This window comes from Phacochoerus africanus, chromosome 1, assembly GCF_016906955.1.
Source record: "Phacochoerus africanus isolate WHEZ1 chromosome 1, ROS_Pafr_v1, whole genome shotgun sequence".
In the NCBI taxonomy this organism is placed as follows: Eukaryota; Metazoa; Chordata; class Mammalia; order Artiodactyla; family Suidae; genus Phacochoerus; species Phacochoerus africanus.
In genome coordinates, this window is record NC_062544.1 from 221,100,371 (window position 1) to 221,119,753 (window position 19,383).

At 38.8% G+C, this 19,383-nt stretch overlaps 1 protein-coding gene across 4 annotated transcripts in view; it reads right to left on the reverse strand.

The window, feature by feature from the left end:
* CFAP91 (cilia and flagella associated protein 91) overlaps positions 1-19,383 on the reverse strand; it is a 163,377-nt gene that overhangs the window by 84,651 nt on the left and 59,343 nt on the right. For all 4 annotated transcript variants that reach the window (XM_047791414.1, XM_047791429.1, XM_047791421.1 and 1 more), the window contains one exon: positions 6,953-7,134. In XM_047791414.1, the coding sequence (XP_047647370.1) occupies positions 6,953-7,134 (182 nt within the window). The remainder of the gene's footprint in view (positions 1-6,952; positions 7,135-19,383) is intronic.

Sequence of the window (19,383 nt, forward strand, 5' to 3'; positions counted from 1 at the left end):
TTTTTTTAATGCTTAGTGTCAACCTTTTTCACTATGTTATTTTTCACTTATTTTAGGGAAATATTTTCTAATGTACAATGTACACACAGAAAGGTACACCAATGAACATCCCCCATAACAAACACAGATCAAGGAAGAGAACATCATTGCCCATCATACTCCCTTCCAGTCTCTGCCTGCCTCAAGGACAGCCACCATCCTGATTCCTAACATATTAATTTAGTTTGGATAAGTTTTTGTTTGTTTGTTTGTTTGTTTGTCTTTTAGGGCCACACTAGTGGCATATGGAGGTTCTCAGGCTAGGGGTCTAATCAGAGCTGTGGCCGATGGCCTATAGCAGAACCACAGCAACTCGGATCTGAGCCTGGTCTGTGACCTACACCACAGCTCATGACAACGCCAGATCCTTAACCCACTGAGCGAGGCCAGGGATCAAATCCGTGTCCTCATGGATGCTAGTTGGGTTCATTAACCACTGAGCCATGATGGGAACTCCTAGTCTGGATAGGTTTTGAGTTTTATATAAATGGAATCAAAGTGTAGGTACTCTTTAATGTCTTACTTCTTTTACCTCGGCTTTATGTATGTGTGATTCACCCAAGTGGTTACATATAGATGTACTTTTATTCTCATTACTATATAGTATTCCATTGTGTGAATCTAGTACACTATTCATTCTGTGGTTGATGGACATTTGGGTTGTTTTCAGTTTAGAGTTATTATGAATAGCGCTGCTGTGAACATTCTTGCACATGTCTTTTGGTGACATACATATGTGTGTGTGTATATATATATACATATTTTTAGTGGAACTAAGTATTCACCTTTCTTGGATGTATAGTGAGGAATTATGTTTCTGGGTTGCAGGTGTGAATCTATCAGCAGTTTTCAAAGAATAGCTGCAAAATATACATGAAGTATATGAAATTCTCTTTGCCTCAAATCCTTATCACCACTCGGTAATATTCTTTTTTTTTTTTTTTTTATGGCCATATCCATAGCATACAAAAGTTCCCAGGCCAGGGACTGAATCGGAGCTGCAGCTGCATCCTATGCTACTGTGACAAGACCAGATCCTTTAACCTACTGTGCTGGCCATACTGCTGCATTAGCCCCAGCCACTGCAGTTGGATTCTTAACCCACTGTGTCACAGCAGGAATTCCATATCATTCTTTTTAACACTAGCTGTTCTGGTACATGTGTAGCATCATGCAGAGATTTTAATTTGTACTTCCCTAACGACTAATCAAGTTGAACACTGTTTCACACGTTAACTGGCTTTTCGAAAACTGATTTTATTAAGTGACTACTCACATCAGTGGCTGTCTTTTCTATAGAGTTGTCTTTTTCTTACTGATATGTAGGATTTCTTTGCCTTTTAGTTACATCTTCTGTCATATGTAGGTATTGCAAATATGATGGAAGATTCCCAAGATGAGCTTTGCCTCATTACTATCTTAATATATTCTGGTGAACAGAAGCTCTTATTTTAATGTGCTCTAATTTCTTAATTTTTCCTTTATGGTTAGCATTTTTTAGCATTTAATATTTAATAAAATCTGTGCCTACCTGTGGTCATGAAAATATTATGTTTCCCTTGAAAGTTTTAACCTTTTCCATTTAGGCATCTGGGATGGGTTTTGATTTACGGTGTGAACTAGGAATTGAGTCACTTTTTTCAAGATGACTACCTAATTGACTCAGCACCATGTACTGAAAATATCATTTTTTTCTAGTGCACTGCAGTGACATCTTTGTCTTAAGTCAGATGAAACTTATCTGTGGGTTAATTTCTGAACTCCCTGTTCTGTAAAATTGATCTATTCAAGAGAATATACCACACTGTGTAATTCCTGCCCCTTTATAATAAGTCTTTATATCTGATAGTGTATATTGTTCTGTTCCCTCACATTTGCTGTGGTTACTTTTGACCTTTTCACACTTCCATATTAATTTTAGAATCAGGTAATCAATTTACACACACACAAACACATGCACACACCCCTTGTTTAGTTTAGTTTTACTGGGCCTGCATGGAGATAGGTATCAAAATCAAAGTTCATTTTCTGCACATGGATATCTAATTGTTTCATCACCATTTATTGAAAAGACCTCCTTTTCCCCCACTGAATTACAGTGGCATCTTTCTTATAAATCACATGACTATAAATGTGGAATGAGAAATCTGCCAGGTGAAAGGAGCCCAGAACAATGATTATTTCCTAGAAATGCCATAGTCAAGCATTTCCACATCTAGTTTCACAGTGCATAGTCAAATCTACAGCAGACATGGCCATGGCTCACCACCTGCAAACTCTTTTATGTGAAGTACATTACTCATCTTATTCAAATCATCTAAATCCTCACCAACTTTTGATAGCTTAACCTGAAAGAGGAGCATTAAAATCTTCCATCGTGAGTAGGAATTTAGCCATTTCTCCTTGCAAGCCAATTAATTTTGCTTTCTGTTTCAAGTCCACATAGGCATGACAAGTATAACTTCTGTTAGGTTTTGCCCTTTATAATTATCACATGTTCTTTATTATTCCTTTTAATTTTTTTTTTATTAACTTTGGTCTAATATTAGCATTGTTAACACTAGCTTTCTTTGGGTCAGCTTTCAGCATGCTTTCAACTCCTTTATTTTAAAAGTTGCTATTTTATAAACAGCAAGCTGTTTTTGCTGGGTTTTAATGAATGCAATCCAAGAATTCTTCTTTTTTGGCCACACCCATGGCATGTGGAAGTTCCCAGGCCAGGAACTGAGCCACAGCAGCAACTCGAGCCACTGTATAGTGACAACACCAGATCCTTAACTCACTGTGCCATAAGGGAAATCCAAAATCCAAGAGTTTTTTAATAGGCAAGATTAAATCACTTTTACATATCTTGACTACTAAAATATCTGTACTTTTCCAGACATCTTACCATGTATTTTCTATTTATTATTTTTTCTTTGCTTTCTCCCTCATTTCTGCTATTTCTTTTTCCCTTTTATCAATTGTGAAATAATTTTATTTCCCCTTTTTTTTCATAGAAGTTACCCACAAATTTTTTAACCTACAAGTTTCCACTCATAGTTTTCTAATAAAGTCTAATTAATATTGCTCTCCCTCCAGAAGAAAATAGAATTTTGGCATGCTTTATTCTTATTTCCTTCTCAACTCCAATACTGTGTGATATTGGAGTAGCAGCAGCAACACCTGAGGGCTTGGTAGAAGTGCAAAGCCTCAGCCCTTTCTCAGACTTAATAAATCAGAATCTCTGGGGTGGCACCAGGGATCAGTGTTGTTAACAAGGTTACCAGATGATTCTTACTCATGCTCAAGTCTGAAAAGGACTGATCTAGAGCAGAGGTCAGCAAACATTCTCTGTGAAAGGCCAGTGAGCAAACATATGAGGCTCTGGGAGCCACACAGTCTTTTCGGTCACTCAATTCTGCCACAGCATGTGGAAGCAGGAGGGGACAATACATAACAAATGGGTTTGGCTGTGTTCCAATAAAACCTTTTTTAAAAGGGGTACTGAAATTTTAACTTCATATAGTTTTCATATGTCACAAAACAGTACAAATAATTTTCACGTCACAAGACAGTAGGGTTTTTTTTTTTTCCATTTTTTAAATGTAAAAATCATTATTAGCTTGCAGACCACAGTAAAAAAAAGGCAATAGGCCAATTTGGCCTGTGGACCATAGTTTGCCACTCCTGACCTAGAGTTTTAGCATTTGCTTCTTTAAAAAAAATAAACAACAACAAAAAAAACCAAATCCCTTTTAGAAACTCAACATCTAAAAATCTAAAAATTTTAACCACGTATTTTTCTCTTTTTTGGCTCATCATGTTCTCTTTCTTTTTTCTTTTTTTTTTTCTTTTTTGCCGTTTCTTGGGCCGCTCCCACAGCATATGGAGGTTCCCAGGCTAAGGGTCAAATCGGAGCTATAGCAGCTGGCCTACACCAGAGCCACAGCAACAGGGCATCCGAGCCACGTCTGCAACCTACACCACAGCTGATGGCAACGCCGGATCCTTAACCCACTGAGGAAGGCCAGGGATCAAACCCGCAAACTCATGGTTCCTAGTCAGATTCATTAACCACTGAGCCATGATGGGAACTCCCTGGCTCATCATGTTCTTAAACCTTACTTCTTCCTTTTGGGTTTATTTTTCTTCTTGTTGAAGTATATCCTTTTATTCTTCTTTTATTCAAATTAATAGCTAACATTACAGAATGCTTATTTACATAATAAGCACTAAGCACATTACAGAAATGAATTTAAAATTAACCTTTACAATATCCTATGAGATAGACCTATGAAATGTCCTATCCGACAAAAGTGTCTTTATTTCACCTTCACTCCTGAATAACATAAGAATTCTAGGTTTGTGGAGCTCCTGTCACGGCTCAGCAGTTAACAAACCCAACTAGCATCCATGAGGTCTTGGGTTCGAGCCCTGGCCTCACTCAGTGGGTTAAAGATCTGATGTTGCCATGAGCTGTGGTGTAGGTGACAAACGCAGCTCAGATCTGGTGTTGCTGTGGCTGTGGTGTAGGCCAACGGCTACAGCTCCAATTGGACCCCTAGCCTGGGAACCTCCAGGGTGCAGCCCTAAAAAGACAAAAAAACGAAATAAAAAAAAAAGAATTCTAGGTTTGGGATTATTTTCCCATAGCACTTTAAATACCACACACACACAAAAAAAATTCTGCCTCTCTTAGTTTAAGCAGGTAATTCAGATCTGGTTCCTCACCATTGAGAGTCCCTGCTCATAATCATAGGTTCCTATGAAAGAAATCTTTTAGGAAGCAGTCTCTAACTCTAGACTCTGTAAATTTTTTCCCTTGCTTTTAAGTGTAGCTGTTTTTATAATTTTTTTTTTTTTTTTTTTTGGTTGTGACCACAGCACACAGATGTTTCTGAGCCAGGGATTGAGGCTGCACCACAGCAATGACCTAAGCCAGCAGTCACAAGGCTGGATCCTTAACCTGCTGGGCCACAGAGGAACTCCCATCTATTTTTTACGTGTTGAGAGCAGAGGGAAGGATTTAGCATATTTTTAATCTGTCATCTAGGTCTGAAAGTTGAGCCTCTGCTTTAAAGTGTGGGTGTCTGGAGTTCCTGCTGTGGCGCATCAGGATCAGCAGCGTCTCTGGAGCACTAGGACTAATCCCTGGTCCAGCTTGGTGGATTAAGGGATCTGTTATTGCTGCAGCTGGGGTGTAGGTCGCATTTGTGGCTTGGATCTAGTCCCTAGCCCGGGAACTCTATATGCCATGGAGTGGCCAAAGAAAATAAAAAATTGGGAGTTCCCTTCATGGCTCAGCGGTTAACAAACCTGACTAGGATACATGAGGATGCAAGTTGGTCCTTGGCCTTGCTCAGTGGGTTAAAGATCTGGCATCGCCATGAGCTGTGGTGTAAGTCAAAGATGCAGCTCAGATCTGGCATTGCTGTGGCTGTGGTGTAAGCTGGGAGCTGTAGCTCCTCGCCCCCCTAGCCTGGGAACTTTCATGTGCTGTGGGTGCACCCCTAAAAAGTGAGGAAAAAAATCAAAATTAAATAAAAAATTAAAGTATGGCTGTCAAGAATGCTTACTCTACATTCATAAAGTAAGCCAGGAGACAAGAATCAAAACTAGAACTTGGGTGTGAACATTTTCACTGCCTATGATGCAGACTTGATCAGAGCAATCCATTACAATGGGGAAACAAAAGTAATCTCATTTGAGTAAAAATCATTACAATGTACCAACCATCTCCATGACCTTAGAGGGGACAGCCTCTCCAGTTCTCAGTTTTCAAGCTACAAATCAAATTAGTTCCACAAGCTAATGCTTAATAACTCTAGAGACCTCTTTTTTTTTTTTTTTTTTAGAGTTGCACCTGCAGCATATGGAAGTTCCTGGTTCAAATTGGAGCTTCAGCTGCTGGCCTACACCACAGCCACAGGAACACAGGATCTGAGTTGCATCTGTGACCTAAACCCACAGCTCACGTCACTGCCAGATCCTTAACCCACAGAAGAAGGCCAGGGATACCACTTGGATTATTAACCCACTGAGCCACAATAGGAACCCCAGGCCCCCTATCCAATTAATTTTTATAGTTTCACATAATAAAGGTCTAGACCAGAGGGAATTTCTGAGCCATTTCAAAGATGATATTAAAAGAAATCATCCAATGGGAGTTCCCGTCGTGGAGCAGTGATTAACGAATCCGACTAGGAACCATGAGGTTGCGGGTTCGGTCCCTGCCCTTGCTCAGTGGGTTAAGGATCCGGCGTTGCCGTGAGCTGTGGTGTAGGTAGCAGACGCGGCTCGGATCCCGCGTTCCTGTGGCCTTGGTGTAGGCCGGCGGCTACAGCTCGGATTCGACCCCTAGCCTGGGAATCTCCACATGCCGCAGGAGCGGCCCAAGAAATGGAAATAAATAAATAAATAAATAAAATAAAAGAAATCATCCAAATCATCCAATAAAGTATGTAAGGGAGCCTTGATAAATTGCAAGATATTCTAGCAAAGTAATATAATATTACCTATGTTGGAATGTGCATTCAGTACACTCAAAAACAGGTTTATGTGAGATCTGGCATTGCCACAGCTGTGGCCCCAGTTGCAGCTGCAGCTCAGATTCAGTCTCTGGCCTGGGAACTTTCATACGCCATGGGTGTGCCCATTAAAAAAAAAAGGTTTATGTGTAAAGAAGTATGAACTGCTCCATGAATAGGAGTTATTCCCTGGGAGAAACAGTGGAAGAGGGAAGTGAGTCTTCAGCAAAGTAACCACAACAAAGTAATCTCAGGTATGGTAAAAATAAATAAATAAATAAATAAATAAATAGCAATACTTTAAATCACAGTTGCCTCTATTATGTGTCATTTCCAAGAACTCAACAGCACACCTGGTTATTAGGTCTGTCATCAGCAAATATTCACAAGAATTACCAACTCACCCCAAGTGAGAGTAGCCAGGGTCAAGAGCTCAGGGATGGAATCCTGACATATTACATATTCTGGAGAATACGGATCTGTTTGCGCTTCACCGTCCCGATAATCGGTCTGAGTGCCGACAGTATACTTGGAAGGGATGGGAGAGTACTTAGTAGAAGGAGAAGGAAATGTGTATGGCTCTGCCCTAAAAGGAAAAATTATTTAAAAAATTAAAACCAGATATGATCACTTAGAATACTATATAATCAAGTAGAAATAAATCCTTAAATTTCACTAAGTCCATTCCCCCTTTAAATATTGACAGGCGCAAAGTTATGAATCCAGTGTAACCAGTATTATACCCAATAATCTTGAGAAAATTTCCTTTTTATTCTCATGCCTGTCAAGAAAGTGAAGGGGCATAAAAACCTAGGTCTATTCACAAAAGTGCCTACTGTGTATCCTTGGACAGGAGTGTAGTATAGGTACATCTACTATAAAAGGTAGATTCTAGGATATTATATAGTTACTTCTGAACCTGTTCAGAATTGCTGCTTTCCTGGTTTCTTTCTTCTCTGCTTTCAGGTACACACCCAATCGAAATATACAAGAGCAGAGAAAAAAAGAAATGCTTTCTGATTTAAAAAAGAAAAACGAGGAGTTCCTGTCATGGCTCAGCAGTAACAAACCCAACTAGTACCCATAAGGATGCAGGTTTTTTCCCTGGCCTTGCTCAGTGGGTTAAGGATCTGGCGTTGCTATGAGCTGTGGTATAGGTCTCAGACACAGCTTGGATCCCGCATTGCTATGGCTGTGGTGTAGGCCTGCAGCTACAGCACTGATTTGACTCCTAGCCTGGGAACTTTCACATGCTGTGGGGTCTGGTCCTAAAAAAAGCAAAATAATAATAAAAGAAAAAGAAAAAAGCAAGTCTTTTTTTACATAGATGACTCAATAATTAATGCTGGGAATCAGTTAACCATATGAAAAAGTTACCTCATTTTTGCACAAAAATTAATTCCAGATATTTTTAAGTATTTAATGTAGAAATTGAGACTATAAAAACACTAATAGGAAGCATAGGTAAATATTCATATCATCTTTGAGTGAAGGTATTTTTAATGCAGAAACTATAAAAGGAAATGATCAATAGAATTAAAGTTAAGTTGAAACCTCTATACCTCAAAATTTTAAATGCTATTGGCATGCTTGGAAATAGGTTTTATAACATATATGATAAAGAGTTAAACAGTTTTTCTATATAAAATGCCCTTGTAGATCAACAGGACAGTAAAATAGCCACAGAGAAATGGGTAAAGGACAATTAAAACAACAAAAAACTTCTAACAATCATAGGAAAAGATAACAAACATAGCTAGTAATCAGGAGTTCCCATTGTGGCTCCGCGGAAACAAATCTGATTAGCATCCATGAGGATGCAGGTTGGATCCCTGGCCTTGCTCAGTGGGTTAAGGATCTGGTGTTGCCGTGAGCTGTGGTATAGGTCACAGATGTGGCTTGGATCCTGTGTTTCTGTGGCTGTGGCCTAGACCAGGAACTACAGCTCTGATTAGACCCCTAGCCTGAGAACCTCTATATGCCATGGGTGTGGCCCTAAAAAAAAAAACCAAAAAAAAAAACAAAAACAAAAAACATAACTAGTAGTCAAACTTAAAAAAAAAGACAAGATGCTATTTTATTACATCACATAAGCAAAGATTTAAAAGACTGAAAGTAGGGAGTTCCTATTATAGCTCAGTTGGTTAAGAACCTGACTAGTATCCATAAGGACGGGAGATTGATCCCTGGCCTCTCTCAGTAGGTTAAGGATCCAGCATTGCCATGAGCTGTGGTGCAGGTCACAGACACAGCACAGATCCTGCTTTGCTGTGGCTGTGGTGCAGCCTGGCAGCTGCAGCTCTGATTTAACCCCTCACCCTGGGAACTTTAATATGCCACAAGTACAGTTCTAAAAGGAAAAAAAATAAAAAAATAAAAAAAAGACTGAAAATACCTAGTATTGATGAAGTTGTGAAGAAACAGGCATTCTCATAAATGGCTGATGGAAATACAAATAGGTACAACCTAACAAGTAGCTTATCATAATATATCAACACTTGGAGTTCCCATCGTGGCTCAGTGGTTAACAAAGTCAACTAGCATCCATGAGGATGTAGGTTTGATGCCTGGCCTCGCTCAGTGGGTTAAGGATCCAACGTTGCTTAACTGTGGCATAAGCAAGCAGCTACAGCTCCGATTTGACCCCTAGCCTGGGAACCTCTATATGCCACAGGTGTGGCCCTAGAAAGACAAAACAAACAAACAAACAAAAACCAAAACACTTAAAATACCCTTTGCCCCAGCAACTTCACTCCTAGGGATTTTTTGTAGAAAATAATTCAACAAGTGTACAAATATTTATAGTCTCATATTTTTGGGCTATGCCCCTGGCATATGAAAATTTCCAGGCAAGGGATCAAAAATCTAACCCATGCCACAGCAGCAATCCAAGCCACTGCAGTGACAATACCATATTCTTAACCCACTGCACTACAAGGGAACTCCACATCTTGCTTTTTTGATAAATACACTTCATGGAAATCATTCCCAATATACTCATGTGTCTCTTAAAAAAATTATAAACTTAATTGGCATCAGAATTGTTTTTAAAAAATAGCACATCAAAAATGGAATTTATCGAGCTATTAAAAGTAACAATGGGGAGTTCCCTGGTGGCTGAGTGGATTAAGGATTCAGCATTGTCACTACTGTGGCTCAAATTCTTGCTGTGGTGCAGGTTCAGTCTCTGGCCCAGCAACTTCTGCATGCTGTGGATGGGGCAAAAAAAAAAAGTAACATGTAATCTATATTTATGAACAAACAAAAATGTCTATGATCCAATGTAAAGATGAAAAAATAATACTATAAAGTAGTACATATGTATACATTTTTATGTTTTTTAGTACTGCCAATTATGCACAGAAACATACCTAGATGAATATGCAATAAAATAACAACAGCAAATATTTCTGGATAGTAGGATTACAAAGAGAATTTTTTTTCATGTTTATAGTTTTCTGAATTTTCTTTTTTTGGCTGCACCCATGGCATTAAGAAGTTCCCAGGCCAGGGATCAAATCCACGCCAGAGCTATAATCAGAGCCACGGCAGTGACAAAGCCAGATATTTAACTCACTGAGACATGAGGGAACTCCTAACTTTTCTTTTGTACATGCACCACTTAAAAAAAAAAAAATATATATATATATATATATATATACACACACACATATATATGTGTGTGTGTGTGTGTGTATTTTTCTCTCTTTTTTTAGGACAACAGAGGATTTACATTTATTCCATGCCTGCAAAAGACATCTCAACTGAGAACAAAATCTTATTATTTTAGCCAAAGAAAAGATTTTCCCAAGGAAAGAACAGTTACACTCTAGGATAATGCACAAACTGATTCAATGCATAATGCATGTAAAACACAATACATTTATAATAAAGTATAGTATTACTAGATAGCATTGCTAATTTTTTAAGTTAAATAATTTTGATATGAATGATTCCAGAAGCAACCACTAAAAAATAAAAATAGGAGTTTCTGTCATGGCTCAGAGGGTTAAGAACCCATCTAGTATCCATGAGGATGTGGATTTGATCCCTGCCTTGCTCAGTGGGTTAAGGATCCTGCCTTCCTGTGGCTGTGGTGTAGGCTGGCAGCTGCAGCTAGATTTGACCTCAAGCCTGATAACTTCCATATGCCATGAGTGTGGCCCTAGAAAGAAAAAAAGAGAAAGAAAAATGCATTTCAAGCCAATTAGAAAGAAGTGTCTATTTGGCAGTACAACCTGTGCTGGAAAAGTACTTTAAATTATTTTTAGTGCTTAATTCTAACAGGTATTAAAATCATTTTTTCAACAAAGGCTATTAATTTCTGACATATGTAGATAATATAGGTATTTATAGATTCTTATGTTTTCAGGAGAAATTCTCTAGTTGAGTTAGACAGGATTAAGAGGGCAGAACAGGACTGGAGTTCACCTTCACTCATAAAAACAACAAAATTACAAGCAAATGCTGAATAACTTGCAACCAAATGGGCTGGAAACTTTCAAAAAGATATCCTACTCTAAAAGACAAAGAGGAGGCCAAATCAAGAGGTAGGAGGGGTGATTACACAACAAAAGCAACCCCTTACCTGCCAGGTGGGAAGGCCACAGACTGGAAAGTAACTGTTATCACAGAGACTCACCTAGAAGAGTAAGAGTTCTAAACCCCACATCAGGTCTCTACTCCTGGGGATCTGCCATTGGGGGAAAGAGAACCCAGAGAATTTGGCATTTAAGGCCGGTGGGACTTATGCACCAGTGCTCCATGGGACTGGGGGAAATGGAGACCCGATTCTTAAAAGACACACACAGACTTTCATGTGCACTGGGTCCCACGGCAAAGCAGAGGTTCCACAGGAATCTGGGTCAGACCTGACTGCAGTTCTTGGAGGATCTCCTGGGAAAACAGGGGGGTGACTGTGGCTCATTGTGGGGGAAGGACATTGGAGGCAAAGCTCTCAGGAATATTCATCAGTGTGTGTTCTTCTAGACATGGCCATTTGGGGAAAATCTGGCTCCATCTATCAGTGATGAGAAGGCCCAGGCCAAACAATAATCTAGGTGGGATCACAGCCCCACCCATCAGTAAACAGGCTGCCTAAAGACCCCCCCAGGCACACAGCCACCTCTAATCTCACCCAGAGACAAAGACCCACCCACCAGAGGGATAGGAATCAGCTCCACCTACCAGGGGGCAGGCACCAGTCCCTCCCATCAGGAAGCCTACAGCAAGCCCCTGTACCAACTTCAGCCACAAGGGGGGGAAGACCTCAGAAGTAAGAGAGGCTACAACTCTATTGTCTGTAAAAAGGAGCCCACACCAAAAGCCCATAAAAATGAAAAGCCAGAGAATTATAACTCAGATAAGGGAGCAAGAAGAAACCCCAGAAAAACTGCTAAGTGATCTGGAGATTAGCAGCCTCCAGGAAAAAGACTTTAGACTGATGCTGCTGAAGATGATGCAAGACATTGGAAATAAACTGGAGGCAAAAATGGATAATTTACAGCAAACACTGAGCAAAGAAATACAAGATATAAAACTTAAGGAAGCAGAGATGCAAAATACAATAACTGAAATAAAAAATTCATTAGAAGCAACCAGCAGCAGAATACAGTAGGCAGAAGAATGAATAAGCAAGGTGGAAGACAGACTAGTGGAAATCACTGATACAGAACAGAAAAGAGAAAAAAGATTGAAAACAAATGAAGAGAGTCTCAGAGAACTCTGGGACATCGTTAAATGCATCAATATCCGTAATATAGGGAGCCAGAAGGAGAGGAGAGAAAGGGACAGAAAAAATATTTGAAGAGATAATAGCTGAAAACTTCCCTAACATGGGAAAGGAACCACTCACTCAAATCCAGGAAGCACAACGAGTACCATATAAAATATACCCAAGGAGGAACACCCCGAGACACACATTAATCAAACTGATCAAAACTAAGGACAAAGAGAAAATATTGAAAGCAGCTAAGAAAAGAAACAAATAGCATACAAGGGAACCCCAATAAGATTATTGGCAGATTTTTGAGCAGAAACTCTGCAGGCCAGAAGGGAGTAGCAGGATATACTTAATGCGATGAAAAGAAAAAGCCTTCAAACCAAGACTACTTTACCCAGCAAGGCTCTCATTCAGATTTGAAGGAGAAATCAAAACCTTCTCAGATAAGAAAAAGTTGAGAGCATTCAGCAACACTAAAGCAGCTTTACAACAAATACTAAAGGAACTTCTCTAGGAAGAAAAGAAAATGCCACAACTAAAAACAAAAATACCAAAAATGACAAGACTCACCAGTAAAGGCATATATACAGTAAAGGTAGGAAATCATCCCTGCACAATTATGCTGCCAAAATCAGAAATCGTGAGGAGAGCACTTGAGATGCATTTGCAATTAAGACACAATAACTTAAAACAATCTCATATATATATATATATATATATATATTCCTATATCAAAACTTCAGAAAAACTGGAAACCAAAAATCTCAATAGATACACATACAAATAAGAAAAATCCAATCAAATATAGCACTAAAGATCGTCATCAAACCACAAGAGGAAACGACAAGAGAATGGAAGAAAAAAGAGCAGCAAAACCAAATCCAAAACAGTTAACAAAATGGCAATGAGAACATACTTATCAATAATTACCTTAAATGTAAATGGACTAAATGCCCCAACCAAAACACATAGACTGGCTGAATGGATACAAAAACAAGATCCATATATATGCTGTTTTCAATAGACCCACTTCACTTCCAGGGAAACATACAAATTGAAAGTGAGAGGAGTTCCTGTCATGGCTCAGTGGTTAACGACCTAACTAGTATCCATGAAGATGCATGTACAATCCCTGGCCTTGATCAGTGGGTTAAGGATCCCGCATTGCTGTGAGCTGTGGTATAGGTCACAGACATGGCTATGATCTGGTGTTGCTGTAGCTGAGGCATAGACCAGCAGGTACAGCTCTAATTGGACCCCTAGCCTGGGAACCTCCATATGCTGCAGGTTCAGCCCTAAAAAACAAATAAACAAAAAACATGAAAAACAAAAACAAGTTGAAAGTGAGAGGATGGAAGAAAATATTCCATGCAGACCGAGAATCAAAAGAAAGCTGGAGTGGCAATATTCATATCAGAAAAAATAAAATTTAAAATGAAGAATATTATCAGAGATAAGGAAAGACATTACATAATGATCAAAGGATCAATCCAAGAAAGAGATACAACAATTCTAAATATATATGCACCCAAAATAGGATCACTTAATACATAAGGCAATTGCTAACAACCTTAAAAGGAGAAATTGACTTTTAACAATCCACTTACTGCAATGAATAGATCATCCAGACAGAAAATCAACAGGGAAACACAGGCCATGAATGAAGCATTAGACCAGATGGACTTAAGAGATATTTATAGGACATTTCATACAAAAGCAGCAGAATACACATTCTTCTCAAGTGCACACTGAAAATTCTCCAGGATTGATCACATTCTGGGCCACAAATGAAGCCTCAGTAACTTTAAGAAAATTGAAATCATATCAAGCGTCTTTTCCTACTGCAATGCTATACGACTGGAAATCAACAACAAGCAAAAAATTGCAAAAAGACACAAACACGTGGAGACTAAACAACATGCAGCTAAACAAACAATGGATCACTGAAGAAATCAAAGAGGAAATTAAAAAATACCTAGAAGCAAATGACAACAAAGATACAACACTCTAAAAACCATGGAATTCAGCAAAATCAGTTCTAAGAGGGAAGTTTATAGCAATACAAACCCACCTCAGGAAACAAGAAAAAGCTCAAATAAACAACCTAACCTTACATCCAAAGCAGCTCAAGAGCTGCTCAAGAGAGAAGAACAGACAAGACCTAAAGTAAGCAGAAGGGAAGAAATCATAAAGATTAGAGCAGAAATCAATGAAATAAAATTGAAGAAAACCACAGAAAAGATAAATGAAACTAAAAGCTGGTTCATTGAAAAGATCAACAAAATTGATAAACCCTTAGCTAGACTTATCAAGAAAAAAAGAGAGAGGACTCAAATCAATAAAATTAGAAATGCAAAAGGAGAAGTTACAAAGGACATCACAGAAATACAAAGGATCATAAGAAACTACTATATGCAACTATAGGCCAATCAAATGGAAAACCTAGAAGAAATGGACAAATTCTTAGAAAAGTACAATCTTCCAAGACTAAACCAAGATAAAATAGAAAAGATGAATGGACCAATCACAAGAACTGAAATTGAAACTGTGATTAAAAAACTTCCAACAAACAAAAGTCCAGGACCAGATGGCAAAAAAGACCAAAAAAAAAAGAATAAACCTGCCTAAAGAGACAAAAGACTTGCACCCTGAAAACTGTAAGACACTGATGAAAGAAATCATAGATAATACAAACAGATGGAAAGACATACCATGCTCTTGGATTGGAAGAATCAATATTATCAAAATAACTATACTACCCAAGGCAATCTACAGATTCTTTACAATCCCTATCAAATTACTAAGGATAGTTTTCACAGAACTAGAACAAATATTTTAAAGTTTCTTTAGAAGCACAAAAGACCCAGAATAGCAAAAGCCATTCTGAAAAAGAAAAATGGAGCTGGAGGAATCAGGCTCCCTGCCTTCAGACTATACTACAAAGCCACAGTCTTCAAGACCATATGGTACTGGCACAAAGACAGAAATATAGATCAGTGGAACAGGATAGAAAGCCCAGAATTAAACCCACACACCTACAGCCAACTCATCTATGACAAAGGGGGCAAGACTATACAATGGAGAAAAGACAGCCCCTTCAATAAGTGGTACTGGGAAAACTGGACAGCCACATGTAAAAGAATGAAAGTAGAACACTTCTTAACACCATGCACAAAAATAAACTCAAAATGGATTAAGGACCTCGATACAAGACCAGATACTATAAGACTCTTAGAGGAAAACAGGCCAAATACTCTCTGACATAAACCACAGCAACATCTTCTCAGATCCACCTCCTCAAATAATAACAATAAAACCAAAAATAAACAAATGGGACTTTAAATTAAACTTAAAATTTTCTGCACAGCAAAGGAAACCCTAAACAAAATGAAAAGACCACCCACAGAATGGGAGAAAATACTTGCAAATGAAGTGACTGACAAGGGATTCACCTCCAAAATTTATAAACACTTTCTGCAGCTCAATGCCAAAAAAAAACCAAACAACCCCATCAAAAAATGGGAAGAAGATCTAAACAGACAGTTCTCCAAAGAATACATACAGATGGCCAAAAACAGATGAAAAGATTTTTAAAATCACTAATTACTAGAGAAATGCAAATCAAAACCACTATAAGGTACCACCTTACGCCAGACAGAATGGCCATCATCAAAAAGTCAATGAACAATAATTGCTGGAGAGGGTGTGGAGAAAAGGGGACCCTATTACACTGTTGGTGGGAATGTAAATTGGTGCAACCACTGTGGAAAACAGTATGAAGATTCCTGAGAAAACCAAAAATAGAACTACCATTTGATCCAGCAATCCCACTCCTGGGCATCTATCCAGAGAAAACCATGATTCGAAAAGACACATGTACTCCAATGTTCATTGCAGCACTATATACAACAGCTGAAACATGGATAAACCTAAATGTCCATCGACAGAGGAGTGAATAAAGGAGATGTAGTATATATATACACAATGGAATATTACTCAGCCATTAAAAGTTAAGAAATAACGTCACTTGCAGCAATGTGGATGGACATAGAAATTTCCATGCTAAGTGAAGTCAGTCAAACTGCAAGACACCAACATCATATGCTATCACTTACATGTGGAATCTAAAAAAAGGACAATGAATTTCTTTGCAGAATGGAGACTTACTTACAGACTCTGAAAAACTTATGGTTTCCAAATGAGACTGGTTGGGGGTAGGGGGATGTGATGGGGGATTGGGATGGAAATGCTATAAAATTGGGTTGTGATGATTGCTGTACAACTATAAATGTAATAAAATTCATTGAGTAATAAAAAAAATAAGAGATTCCCAGAGAAGGTGCCAGAGGATTGGAATTGAATAAATCTTTGAGGGAAAAAAAAATTCTAGTTGTTGAAGAGAGCTAGATTTTAAGGATTCTCACCATTAAAGAAAAGTTAATGAGATGATAGATGTGTTGCTAATTAACTTGATTGTGGTAATCATTGATAATGTATATAAAATAATCACACTGCACCCTTAAAGATGTACAAATTTATTTGCCAAATACACCTTAATAAAGGTGGGAAAAATTCTAGTTGATGAAATAACTTCAGGAGTTCCCATCATGGCTCAGTGGTTAACGAATCTGACTAGGAACCATGAGGTTGCAGGTTCGATCCCTGACCTTGCTCAGTGGGTTAAAGATCCGGTGTTGCTGTGAGCTGTGGTGTAGGTTGCAGACGTACAGGTTGCTCAGATCTGGTGCTGCTGTGGCTGTGGTGTAGGCCAGTGGCTACAGCTCCAATTAGACCCCTAGCCTGGGAACCTCCATATGCCGCAGGTGCGGCCCTCGAAAAGACAAAAAAAAAAAAAAAACTTCAAACTAGCTTTATATCATTGCAGATCATATGACTATTATTATAACACCATTAGCTTGAATCAAGAAAATACATTATCCTTCCAAATTAAAAAATTTCGCATTTGACCCATCCGATCAAATGCACTAAGATTATGGTAAAGCCCAAGGACCCCTTCCAACTAAGGTTTCTGCTGACTTGGGATCCTCCTAGGTGGGTCTGAGGAAAGGATGCAAAGGAGGAATGTAACCCTGACAGAAGTCCTATGTAATTTAATACCCAGTTTCTCCCCCAATTAATTTGTTATTTTTCTCAAACCCCTTTTTTTGTGGGGGGGGGCTGCACCCATGGCATGCAGAAGTTCCTGGACCAGGGACTGAACCCAAGCCACAGCAGTGACCCAAGCCACAGCTGTGACAACACTGAGTCCTTAAGGGCTAGACCACCAGGGAAATCTCTCTCCAATCTATCCTTTTTCTCTCCACATTTAACATGTGAAAAAGAGCAAAAATCTCTTTCAGATCTCTGTTTAACCTCAATCAGGGCCCAACACCAGAAAGACTCTGTATCTGCTCCATTCTTGACTTGATCCCAACCTTAAGCTCACTCACTTTGGCTTTGGTATCCTTACGGCAGCCGCTGATGCTTTAGTCTCTCCATCCAGGCCCTTCCTCCTCTACTGCAGATCACTGTCAGGAGCAGGCGCTATCTGCCACACTGCCTTCTAGATCTTCCCTCCCAGCCCTGACAAAATTACACACAAAGAAGAGCTACACAAAGCCAGCAAATCTTGTGCTATTACGAACTTCACTGAGTGTTTGCATTTTTTTTTAAAGACAGTTTTTTAGAGCCATCTTATGCAGAGACTTCCCATATACCTTCTGCCCTACACATGCCTCATTATCAACATCACTCACCAGAGTGGTATATGTGCTACAACTGATGAACTACATTGCCACATCACAATAACCCAAAGTGCACAGTTTTCATTAGGGTTCATTCTTTAAAAAAATAATAATAATAATGGCTGAAGACATTTATTTATTTATTTATAATTTTCTAGGGTTGGTTTATTTATTTATTTATTTATCTATAATTTTTTAGGGCCACACCCACAGCATATGGAGATTCCCAGGCTAGGGGTCTAATCGGAGCTGTAGCTGCTGGCCTTCACAAGAGCCACAGCAACTCGGGATCCGAGCCACGTCTGCGACCTACACCACAGCTCATGGCAATGCCGGATCCTTAACCCACTGAGCGAGGCCAGGGATCGAACTCTCAACCTCATGGTTCCTAGTCAGATTCGTTAATCACTGAGCCATGACGGGAACTCCGGGTTCATTTTGATATTGTATATTATATGGGTATGGACAAATCTTTACATATATATGTATACATGTAAAATAATGTGTATCCACCACCATAGTATCATACAGAGTATTTCCCCTACCCTAAAAAAATCCTATGTGCTCCAATTCATCCTTCCCCAACCCCCAGCCACCAATGAAGTTTTTGTAATCACCACGGTTTTGCCTGTTGGAGAATGCCCTATAGTTGGAATCACATAGTATGTAGCCTTTTCAGATAGGCTTTTTTCTTCTTAGTAGTATCCATTTAAGCTTCCTCCGTGTCTTTTCTTGACCTGACAGCTCGTTTCTTTTTAGTGCTGAATGATATTATATTGGCTCAATGTACCATGGTTTATTTATTCATTCACTTGCTAAGGTACATCTTGGCTGCTTCCAAGTTTTGGTAATTATGAATTGACAATATCTGAATATAGGTTTTAGTGTGGACATAAATTATCAACCCCTTTGAGTAAATACGAGGAGCGGGATTGCTGAATCATATGGTAAGAGTATGTTTAGTCCTGTAAGAAAATGCCAAACTGTCTTCTGAAGTACCTGTAGTATTTTGCATTCCCACCAAAAATGAATGAGAGTTCTTGCTGCTCCACATTTGATGTTTTTAGTGTTCTAGACTTTGGCCACTATAATAGGTGTGTAGTTGTATATTGCTTTAATTTACATTTTCCTGATGACATGATGTGGAGCCATCTTTTCGTATACTTATTTGCCATCTGTATATCTTCAGTGAAGTGTCTATTTAAGGTCTTTGACCCTTTTGAAAATCAGGGTACTTGTTTTCTTACTGTTGAGTTTTAGGCATAGATTATTTTGGAAAACAGTCCTTTATCAGATATGTCTTTTGTAAATATTTTTTCCAATCAGTGGCTTGTCTTCTCATTCTATTGACATTGCCTTTTGTAGACCA